General features: G+C 42.0%; 1 protein-coding gene across 1 annotated transcript in view; it reads right to left on the minus strand.

Moving 5' to 3' along the window:
- Window positions 1–12,574, minus strand: part of ARHGEF26 (Rho guanine nucleotide exchange factor 26) — a 133,733-nt gene that overhangs the window by 99,935 nt on the left and 21,224 nt on the right. Inside the window, exon 5 of the mRNA XM_062212816.1 lies at window positions 619–675. Coding sequence (XP_062068800.1) covers window positions 619–675 — 57 coding nt within the window. The remainder of the gene's footprint in view (window positions 1–618; window positions 676–12,574) is intronic.

A 12,574-nucleotide genomic window follows, 5' to 3' on the forward strand; every position in this document is an offset into this window, starting at 1 on the left:
AGAAGCTCTTTGATTTGTCTGTAAGGAAACAGCGCAATGAAAACTTTATAATATTATTACAATCAGCAATTTTCCTAAACTGAATTGATTTAAACTTCAAGTGATAACACCATATTACTATTTGTTTCACTTTGTGTTCAAATAAAATGTTTATTTTGGTGTACTTTCAGATTAACAGAAAACTTGCAAAGGAGGCTCAGGGTTCGCTATATCCCTTGCTCAGCTGCCCCTAAGCAAAGTCTATTATACAACCAGAGTACAGTTGTTTGCAGAAGAGTGCATTACACGTGATGTGGATTTCGCCAGTTTGGTCATCACCATTGTTTTTCAGTTCCAATATCTAATAACATCTCTTTTATTTATCAATATATTTCATCCATTTTACATGCCTGGACTTGGTGTTTTTTGGTTTAAATTCAAATGAAGTTGGATATCTAATTTTTTTCCTGGAAGCGTATGTATAACTTTAACAGTTAGCACATAATGATTTTATAAAAAAACAAAAATAAACAGGTTTTCAAAAGACAACTCTTCACAACAGCACACAACAGGCAAAAGTGCAGATACCACATACACAATTCAGAACTCTAATGCATCCATGAAGTAGAAACATCTTACCTCTTGTCTCTTTCTCTCCTCCTGGCTTACTGTTTGATATAATCCATTTCTTTTTACCTAGAAGAAAGGCAAAATACACTTGAGCTCATTGACTTGAAGAATTCTTTATTATGTAAAGCATAAGGCATAATTCTGCACTCTTCAAAAACAAATGAAGAGAAATTATGCAAAATGATGATTTCAGCACATGTTAATTTTTGGTTCTCAAAACCACCAAATAAGACTTAATCCCTTTAATAAACTAGTATGCTAATAATACTAAATATAGTATGCTTTTATACTAAAGAACTGAAAAGTTTCTAAGACACAATCCAATTAGGTGAAGTTTTACTGTTCTAGTCTTAATTCTGGATACTCCTAAAATACATACCATCATTCATCCACCACATCATAAAAGAAGAAATACGGAAATTAAGAAAATGGAACAATTGCTAGGAGTTTGTTATCTAAACCATAGTACTTTCATAGAATACTCTGCTGTTTATAAAAATTCAATCATGCAAGAAATCAAAGCACCAGTCCCCACCCAAATTTCATCAGTCTTTTCAGGATGTGTAGATTTAACAAATGAAGGTATTAACCTAACATGCTTTTGAGAAACAACAATGCCTGCAAGAGCCACAAATACAATCCTGTCCTTGGAATGAGACAGTTGATCACCGCAATCCCTATCTCAGCTGCCACACATTTCTGTGTAATTGCTGCAGTTTCCATCATAACTCAGCTTCTAAACCGAAGAGTGGAGACTGATGAGTGAGGTCCAGGAAGGCAGCATCTGCTGTCTATTCTGGTACACCTGTTACTGAGTCTGGACCATGAATGACCTTCCTGGCTTGCAGTTAATGATTAAATTAGCAAAAGTAAACCCTACGTGAAACACAATTAAATCCTATGCTAAACAGAAAAAGCAGCAGGCAACAAGAGTGCTTTCTCTTCATGTCAGAAATTGATAGCAATGAAATATAACAAATCCTCAAACCCTTTTAGCTATCGTATATCCCCACAAAATTTAAAAACCACGCTCCCCTAGAATCATATGCCATTGACATCTAATATTGTCATCACAACTTTAAAGAAATAAAAAGATACATTTTCTTCCACCCACTGGTTCATATCCCCAAATGCCCACGACAGCTGGGGCCAAGCCAGGCTGAAGCCCAGAACTTGAATTTCATGTCTTCCACATGGGTGACAGGGAACCAACAACTTGAGCCATCACCTGCTGCCTCTCAGGGTACGCATGGGCAGGAAGCTGGAATAGGGAGTGGAGTCCGGAATCAAACTCTGGCACTCCAAAGTAGGACGCGGAGGTCCCAATGTCAGCCCCAGGGCTCATGCTTTTATTCATATTAGAAAGCCCCGATGTTCCTAAGAGGCACACACTTCTAGGCCTGGGCTATCATCAGTAAGAACCTTACTGACACCAGGTCTGCATCAAAGCTCCTGTGTGCTGCTTGTGGTGCACCAGGATTGTGGAATGTTCTTAGCCCCACCCACCACGCTGAGCCTGGGTCGGCCTGTCAGCAAGAATCCACGGTAGCGGAAAAGGCGTCTTCACACGTTTTCCTAAGGGAGGAGACTGCCAGAAGAATGCAACCCTTCAGAGCTGCTCCCTTCGGCTAACCCTGGGCAGGAATGTCACAGGATTTCCTGTGTGACACAGAGTCCTGGCAGATGGCGATGCAGGCGCCATGCCCACAGTCTCTGCAGGTGAGGTCACCAGTGTGACTTTCCACACCACGGTGTCCAAGTGGGGTCCAGGCTCAGAAATCTTAGGAGGAAGAGCCTGAAGCACCAGGGCACTGAAACCTACACAGATGACAGATGGTTTACTGAGGAGCACCCACAGTAAGTGCTCTTTGGAGGGGGGAGGGGAGGTGGTTTTGAAACAGGTAAAGTATGAATGCATACAATTATCATCTTTCACTAACAGCCCGAAATGGTGAAACATTCCTTTCAGCAAAAACTCACCCAGAAGAAATCAGCTGCCCATATAAAACCTACTGTGCTAGAGATTCCAGGAAGTGCTCTTGAACGGTGATAAAGCATATTTGGAGAAACTGAGTTTTCTCGGAAGAGCTATGACCAGGCAGCTCCCTGGGGCTGGCTGCCAGGCGTCCCTCCTTGCTCCAGGGATGCTCTCACACCCTGTACAGGACAGGCTCCCAGGACTTCCTCCAGAGGCTACAGGAATCATTTTATCTACCTTAGGCCTCCTTCCACCTTCAACTCCAAGCAGACCTGGGAGCAGATGCCTGAGGGTGAAAGTTCATGAGCATGCCAGATGATTCTGGAGATGGAGGAGCCTGGGGAGATGAGTCAAAGGGGAGGGAGAGAGATCGGAAGAGGGGCCCCAGAAAGACTTGCAGAAGGCAGACAAGACAAAATCAGGGGGGAACGAGGGCTTCAGAGCACAATACCGAGTTGAAATGAACAAGGAAAGAAAGGAAGAGGAAGGGAGGGAGAAAAGACAAAGGAAAAAGGAGAAGAACATGCACAAAGTTTTAAATGGGAAATGTTCTGGAAATTTCTTTATTCAAAAGTAGTGATCTTATCAGTAAACTTAAGTCAAAATGTTCAGGCTTTCTTTGCATGAAAAAAATGTGTATAAAAACATATATTCATACTTATAGCTTTAAAATATATACACTTTTTTTCTGTTTTCAAATTTTTGCCAAAAGAATATTTTATGTATTGTCAAGTTTATCATGTCTTCTAGTGCTCTTTTTCCCCCAATTTTGAAAAAGAAAAAATAATAAACAAGCTTTTAAAAATCCATGAGTACTATTTAGATACCTGAAGTGACAGATTAAAATTGTACATGGGGTGGATGTTTTGCCTGGTGGTTAAAATGCCAAGTAAGAAGCCTGAGTCAGGGGCTGGCTCTGTGGTTCAGTGGGTTAAGCCACAGCCTACAGTGCCGGCACCTCAAATGGATGCTGGTTCGAGTCCCGGCTGCTCTACTTCCAATCCATGTCCCTGCTAGCGCACCTGAGAAAGCAGTGGAAGATGGCTTAAGGTCTGAGGGCCCCTGTAACCATGTGGGAGACATGGAAGAAGCTTCTGGCTCTTGGCTTTGGCCTGGCCTAGTGACAGTTGTTGTAGTCACTTAGGGAGTGAACCAGCAGATGGAAGATCTCTCTCTGTCTCTCCCTGTCTCTCTCTCTGTGTGTGTGTGTGTGTGTCTTCCTACCTCTCTCTCTCTAACATCGCCTTTCAAATAAATAAATCTTGGCCGGCGCCGCAGCTCACTAGGCTAATCCTCTGCCTTGCGGCACCGGCACACTGGGTTCTAGTCCCGGTCGGGGCACCGATTCTGTCCCGGTTGCCCCTCTTCCAGGCCAGCTCTCTGCTGTGGCCAGGGAGTGCAGTGGAGGATGGCCCAAGTCCTTGGGCCCTGCACCCCATGGGAGACCAGGAGAAGCACCTGGCTCCTGCCATTGGAACAGCGCAGTGCGCCGGCTGCAGCACGCTACCGCGGTGGCCATTGGAGGGTGAACCAATGGCAAAAGGAAGACCTTTCTCTCTGTCTCTCTCTCTCACTGTCCACTCTGCCTGTCAAAAAAAATAAATAAATAAAAATAAAAAAGAAAAAGAAAAAGAAATAAATAAATCTTAAAAAAAAAAAAAGAAGAAGATGCCTGTGTTCAATATCAGAGAACCTGGGTTCAATTCCCAACTCTTCTGACTCCAACTTCCTGCCAGTGGAGACTCTGGGAAGCAGCAGTGATAGTTCAAGTATTTGGGTTCCTGCCACCCATGTGAGAATCTGGGTTGAGTTCCCAACTCCCAGACATCCAGCCCCAAACATTTAGGGGAGTAAACCAATGGATGAGAGCTCTTTCACTACCTCTCAAATGAATAAAAAAATAAAATCAGTATTGGCTCCTTTTATTTTTTTCAGGTACAAATCTCAGTGTCAACTTTCTTACTGGTATTGCTGTTTGGAGAACAGGGCTTAGATTTCCTATTCCTTCTCCTCTTGAACTGAACTTTTCCACTCATTTGCATGCTGAGCAACTGGTCTCCCAGACAAGTTTTGAACCTGTCTGGCAAGCTTCCCACAAGCTTTTTCTTTATTAAAATATACATTTCATATTAGCTCTAGCTCGGTACAAATGAGAACACATACACATGAAGACCATCAAAGCAGCTTTCCTTGAACTTTTTTTTTTTTTTTTTTTGACAGGCAGAGTGGATAGTGAGAGAGAGAGATAGAGAGAAAGGTCTTCCTTTTTGCCGTTGGTTCACCCTCCAATGGCCGCTGCGGCCAGTGCATCTCACTGATCCAAAGCCAGGAGCCAGGTGCTTCTCCTGATCTCCCTTTCGGGTGGAGGGCCCAAGGAATTGGGCCATCCTCCACTGCCTTCCAGGGCCATAGCAGAGAGCTGGCCTGGAAGAGAGGCAACCAGGATAGAATCCGGCACCCCGACCGGGACTAGAACCAAACTTTCTTATTTCTAACTGGTTTAAATTTCTTATATAAACATGTTATCAACAAATAGAATTACAATTTAATAAAGCTCTAAGAATTGAATTCAATTTGAGGTTCATGATTTTGTATCATCACAAAATTCACAAAACTCTTTAAATTTGGCCATGGCAGTCTAGACTCTAAAGAGAAGAAATCTAAACACATGCTGATATTTTCACATTCAGCATTTTAAGTGGATAAAAAGTAATTCATATAAGATAAAGCAATGCATAATACTACAGTTCTGACATGTTAAAAAAATATAAACATCAGGGTAGGCATTTGGCTTAGTGCTTAAGACACCATGACACCACTTGGGATGCTCATATACCATACAGGGTGCCTGAGTGCAAGTCCTGGCTCCATTCCTGATTCCAGCTTCCTACTAATGCACACCTAGGCAGCACATGATGACTCAAGTACTTGGGTCCCTGCCACTCATGTGAGAGACCTGGATTGAATTCGTGGCTCCTGGCTTTGGCCTGGCCCAGCCCCAGCTGTTGTGCACAATGAGGAATGAAGCACTGGATGACAGGTATCTGTCTTTCTCTGTCTCTTTCCCTCTCTGCCTTTCAAATAAATAAATTTTTAAAATTAACTAATATAAATATCTATGGCATGTCAAGATAGCCAATATCTAGAACTAATATTATAATTGTTTTAAATTATCATAAATTATATATTTCCTTTGCAATCAACAATTCTTCACCCATAATCTCTGCAACTAAACTACTTTGCATGTCTAAATGAGATCTAAATTCACAATTAGCTAAATCTAATAAAGAATAATATGAGATACCTCTAAGGATATTATATTGTCTAGTTAGACCCAAAACACAGTTTATGAAATTCATGAAAGGGTAAACATCCTAATGTATAGACCCAAAACTTAATTATTAGATACTCCACCTAAAATTCAGGCCAGGGGACACACGGTGGCCCAGTGGGTTAAGATGCCACATCCCATATGAGCATAGACTCAAGACCCACCTGCTCTACCTCCAATCCAGCTTCCTGGTAATGTACCTGGGAAAGCAGCCAAAGATGGCCTGAGTGCCTCTGCCCTGACACCCATGTAGGAGATCTAGGTGGAGCTCCAGGATCGTGGTTTCAGCCTGGCCTAGGCCAAGAAGTTGCAGCTATTTGCGGAGTGAACCAGCAGATGGAAGATCTCCCTCTCTGTAACTTTGCTTTTCAAATAGGTAAATAAATAAGTCTTAAAATAATAAATAAATAAAACTCAGGCCAGTTTCCTTCTTGATACCTTGTGTTTTTATGTGATATGAATACTTATGTCCCCTCAGCTCCCAAAAACCCTCCTATGTTGAAATCCTAACTCCAAAGGTGATAAATATTAGGAGGTGGCACCCTTCTGAATGAGGTAATGCCCTTTTTATTTTAATTTTTTTTATTTAAGCTACACAAGTTTCACGTACTTCATAGATACAGATTTAGAAACACAGTGATACTTCCCATCCTACCCTCCCTCCTGCCCACGCTCCAATCCTTCCTCCTCCTCCCTCTCTCATCCCCACTCTTTTTACAAAGATCTATTTTTAGTTTACTTAATGATCACATAATCCTACACTAAGTAAAAGAGTTCAACAAATAGTATGAAGAGAAAAAACACTGTTCCTCAACAGAAAAGACAAGGGCTGTAAATAATCATCAAATCTCAAAATGTCCATTTCACTCCAATATATCACATTTTAGGTACTCTATTAGTTACCTCGGATCAGAGAAAACATGATATCTACGTGATATCTGCCTTTTTGGGACTGACTTATTTCACCATGTATAATGTTTTCCAGTTGCGTCCAGTTTGTTGCCAAAGACAGGATTTCATTTTTTTTTTAACAGCTGAGTAGTACTCCATAATATCTTACCTAGTCAACAGCTGATAGACATCTGGGTTGATTCCATATCTTAGCTATTGTGAATTCTGCTGCAACGAACAGCTGATTTCATTTCCTTTGGGTAAATTCCCAGGAGTTTAATGGCTGCATCAGGTCTATATTCAGATTTCTGAGGTATCTCCATACTGTCTTCCACAGCGGCGGCACCAGTTTACATTTCCACCAACAGTGGATTAGGGCACCTTTTCCCCCACATCCTCACCCACATTTGTTGGTTATTGATTTCTGTATGAAAGTCAATCTAACTGGGGTGAGGTGAAACCTCATTGTGGTTTTGATTTGCATTTCCCTGACGGCTGGTGATCCTGAGAATTTTTTCAAGTGCCTGATGGATTAGTGGCCTTTTAAAAGAGGTACAGAAAGAACCCCTCTCCCAGTCCAGCACATGAAAACACAGCAAGAAGCACTGCCTACCAGCCAGACAGCAGCCCCTCAGAGTATAGTACCTGCCTTGATCTTGGACATCTCAGCCTCCAGAACTGTGAGAAAACAAATATTTGTTACTTATAAAGCACATGGTTTATGGAATTTTGTGCTGCCAGCAAACCTAAGGTACCTTGCAAGTCTGAGCTTCTCAGATCAATTTCCTATAAATGAACAGACAGGCTTCAGCAAGTGACTTGCACACAGCACTTCACACACTAGCACTAACCATTTTTTTAAATTTTTTTTAAAGATTTATTTTATTTTATTTGGAAGTCAGATTTACACAGAGAGAAGAGAGAGGCAGACAGAGAGAGAGAGAGAGAGAGAAAGAAAGAGTCTTCCATCCGATGGTTCACTCCCCAATTGGCCACAATGGCTGGAGCTGCGCCAATCCCAAGCTGGGAACCAGGAACTTCTTCCAGGTCTCCTACGTGGGTGCAAGGGCCCAAGAACCTGGGCCATCCTCCACTGCTTTCCCAGGCCACAGCAGAGAGCTGGATCAGAAGTGGAGCAGCCGGGTCTCGAACCAGCACCCATGGGTCGCTGGTGCTTCAGGCCAGGGCGTTAACCCATTGCGCCACAGCGCTGGCCCCGCACTAACCATTTTTACCTTAAAGAGAATGGTATCATAACATCCATAAACTCTGTGCAATCTGATTCCCTTGGCCTTTTTCTCCACTCACGGGAAGAGATTATAAGCCAAGTTCTCTAAGCCCCAAACAGAGGCCTGGTGTTGCCATTTACACAAAACTTATCTATGAATAGGGCCAGAATAGTACTAGTCTCAAACAGGCATTTGGTTGCAGCAGTTAAGAAACCACGCGGAATTCCTACATCTCATATGGTTGGGTTTGAGTCCCAGCTCTGCTTCTGATTCCACCTTCTTGCTAATGCAACCATGGGAGGCAGCAGGTGATTGTGCAAGTCCTTGCCACCCATGTGGGAGACCTGGACAGAATTCTGGGCTTCTGGTTTTAGCCTATCCCAACCTTAGCTATTGAGACATTTGGGGAGTGAACCAGCAAATGTGAAGTTGGTCTGTCTCTCTCCCCCTCCCCACATCTCTCTTTGCCTTTCTACATTTTTCAAAAGAGGAAATCCAAATGGTCAACAGACACATGAAAAAATGTTCAAGATCACTAGCAATCAGGGAAATGCAAATCAAAACCACAATGAGGTTTCACCTCACTCCGGTTAGAATGGCTCACATTCAGAAATCCACCAACAACAGATGCTGGCGAGGATGTGGGGAAAAGGACACTAACCCACTGTTGGTGGGAATGCAAACTGGTAAAGCCACTATGGAAGTCAGTCTGGAGATTCCTCAGAAACCTGAATATAACCCTACCATTCAACCCAGCCATCCCACTCCTTGGAATTTACCCAAAGGAAATTAAATTGGCAAACAAAAATGCTGTCTGCACATTAATGTTTATTGCTGCTCAATTCACAATAGCTAAGACCTGGAATCAACCTAAGTGCCCATCAACAGTAGACTGGATAAAGAAATTATGGGATATGTACTCTATAGAATACTATACAGCAGTAAAAAACAATGAAATCTGGTCATTTGCAACAAAATGGAGGAATCTGGAAAACATCATGCTGAGTGAAATAAGCCAGTCCCAAAGGGACAAATATCATATATTCTCCCTGATCGGTGACAACTAACCGAGCACCAAAAAGGAAACCTGTTAAAGTGAAATGGACACTATGAGAAACGGTGACTTGATCAGCCCTTGCCCTGACTATTGATGAACAACTTAATATGTTATCCCTCTTAGAACTTTTTTTCTGTTGTACTTAATACTATTGGTTTAATTCTGTAATTAATACACAGTTATTCTTAAGTGTTGAAACTTAACTGAAAAGTGATCCCTGTTAAATATAAGAGTGGGAATAAGAGAGAGAGAGATGTATAATTTGGGACATGCTCCAGCTGACTTGCCCCAAATGGTAGAGTTAGAAACATACCAGGAGATTCCAATTCAATCCCATCAAGGTGGCATGTACCAATGCCATCTCACTAGTCCATTTGATCAATTTCTGTTCACAATTGATCATAATGATAGGACTAAGAGCCAAAGGGTTCACATAAGCAAGACTAGTGTCTGAAAATACTAACCGATAGAACAAAAAAGGGAGAGAATGATCCAACATGGGAAGCAGGATACACAGCAGACTCATAGAATGGCAGATGTCCTAAACAGCACTCTGGCCTCAGAATCAGCCCTTAAGGCATTCGGATCTGGCTGAAAAGCCCATGAGAGTATTTCAGGCATGGAAAGCCAAGACACTCTGGCAAAAAAAAAAAACAAAAAAACAACAACAACAAAAAAAACAAAACCACACCTAAATGAAAGATCTCTGGGAGTGAGATCCCAGTGGAAAGAACAGGTCATCAAAGAAGGAGCCACCTTTCTCTGAAGGGAGGAGAGAACTTCCACTTTGACTATGACCTTGTCTAAATATGATAAGAGTTAGCGAACTCAAAAGGCTTCCATAGCTTTGGCAACTCATGACAAGAGCCTAGGGTGATTACTGATGCCATAAACAAGAGTGTCAATTTGTTAAGTCAACAACAGGAGTCACTGTGCACTTACTCCTCATGTAGGATCTCTGTCCTTAATGTGCTGTACATTGTGATTTAATGCTATAACTAGTACTCAAACAGTATTTTTCACTTTGTGTTTCTGTGTGGGTGTAAACTGTTGAAATCTTAATATATACTCAATTGATCTTTTGTATATAAAGAGAATTGAAAATGAATCTTGATATGAATGGAAGGGGAGAGGGAGCGGGAAAGGGGAGGGTTGTGGGTGGGAGGGAAGTTTTTTGGGGGAAAGCCACTGTAATCCATAAGGTGTACTTTGGAAATTTATATGCATTAAATAAAAGTTTAAAAAAAATGATAAATAAAACTTTGAAAAACATAGTGTCCCTGGGCTAATCAGATCATCACTTTCTGTGGGGTAAGTAGGGATATGTTCTCAAGTTCTCCGGTCTTGATATTGTTTGCAGATAAGACGGGTGTGTGTTCCTCCTGTTTTTCCTACCAACTAGGGCAAACAGTTTGGGAGGCCTCCAAAAACATGACAAACACACACACACACACACAATCCTAGAAATGTAGTGAGTTAAAAATTAATCAGCTATTTTAATCAAGAGATCTCTAAAGCATTAATTTATGCTGAATACCGACTGGAGCAAAGCCTTTACACTGCTGAAAAGCAGCTGGCTGGTTACTCCTGCTTCTTTTCTCAAAAAGCTCAAGTAGGAAGGGACACTGAAGCCCAGGACACAATCACTCACCAGTCCTTTCTTTTCTTTTTTTACTTTGTAGGATTTGTTTATTTATTTGAAAGGTAGAATTACAGAGGCAGGGAGGGATAGACAGAGAGAGATATCTTCCATCTGCTGGTTCACTCCTCAGATGGCCACAATGGCCAGGGCTGGGCCAGGCTGAAGCTAGGAGCCAGGAGCTTCATTGGGGTCTCCCACATGGGTGTTGGGGCTCAAGTACTTGGTCCATCTTCTGCTGCTTTTCTTAGGCCATTAGCAGGGAGCTGGATCAGAAGTGAACAGCTGGGACTTGAACCAGTGCCCATGGGGGATGCAACCAAGGTAGTGACTTTACCAATTATGCCAACACCGGCCCCTCTCTCATTCTTTCTATAGACTTGACATCACTCCAGCAGTCTGTGAGTTACAAGTGAGTTAGAGCTCTTTCATTGAACATACTTGTAGCAGCAATTTGAGAGTATATTTGAAGTTCCTACAATGAAAATGCAGGTCCAGAAATAGTGTCTATAACTACACCCAATAAGCCCTGCCTTAGCCAAAGGTTTGGAGACATCATTTTACTGAAGCTGCGGCTGCCACAGAACATTAATTTCAAAGGGTTCAGGAGTCATGTGACCAAAGATCAGACAAATGAAGTCAAGATAAGGAACAGTGTTGCTCGTCTAGGGAGTGGCAGGTTAACACAGAGCGTTCTAATTTTCAAAGGGGAGGTGGAAATACTGCATGTTCTCTCTACCATGTGGAAATTTAAAAAAGTCTATCTGAATTTAGAATAGTGGTTACTAGAGGCTGGAAAGGAAAGGGAAGAGACAATAGAGAGATGATGGATAGTGGATAACAAGACACAATTGGACAGAAGGAGTAAATTCTATCCAGTGTCCCACAACACAGTGGGGCACTGCGGTTCCCAAGAACTGCAAGAGGGGAGCTGGTAGACTCCAAAGGTAAAAAGAAGGACATGGAAAGGCTAATGACTTGATTTGATCAATTTATACTTGTGCTGAAATGTCACACTGCACCCCAGAAAAAGTACAAGTACTGCACGTGAATCAAGAATGTTAATAAATAAAAAATAAAAGTTTTAGAAAGTGGCAGAAGTTTAAGGCCCATTTAATAAGATCATATGCTTAATTTAAAAATATGTGTCTAGCAGCATGCCGGTGCTAGACTTCTCAATTCACTTGCAAAGCTGATCTCCTCTCTGATCTACCATTAAGCTGAACTCTACAATCCTTAGCAGAAGTCTTGTATCTCTAGAAACTGCAAGCACGAGCCCCAGAGGGGAGCAAATCAAGGCCAGGCCTTGAAGCTTGAGCTCCCTGAAAAGCCAGAGTTCCTGAATGAATTCAGATTTTTTTCAATACATAATACACAGGTGAGGTTGAGACAATAAACAATAAACAGGTAACTAATGAAATGAACAAGGATAAACTTCAGTGCTTTGTATTATTTAGGAGGTGAAGTGTGCATCCCTCCATCTGTAACAACCCCTCACTAGCTACCTCTACCCACATCTATCTAACTCTGGATTCAGACGTCTCACTGGTTCTCAATGCACTGCTCCAGTTACTGTGGTTATCAAACGCTTACCATGCACCAGGTACTGTTCTTCCCAAGCATCTAAGCCTACTAATACCTGTGCGAGGAAGGGGGTCACTAATTCCTGGTTTACAAACAGAAACCAGAGTCACAAAAGTTACATCATTCCACTAATGAGTGGTAAAACTGGGAATGCAACCCAGGCCTGGCTGCTTGTCCGCAAAGCCTGAACTTGGAACCACGACTGCCATGGCACAAATTTTCTTTTAAAAAACTTTTGAGTTGTGATTTGCAGCTA

Source organism: Lepus europaeus, chromosome 2, assembly GCF_033115175.1.
Source record: "Lepus europaeus isolate LE1 chromosome 2, mLepTim1.pri, whole genome shotgun sequence".
Classification (NCBI taxonomy): Eukaryota; Metazoa; Chordata; class Mammalia; order Lagomorpha; family Leporidae; genus Lepus; species Lepus europaeus.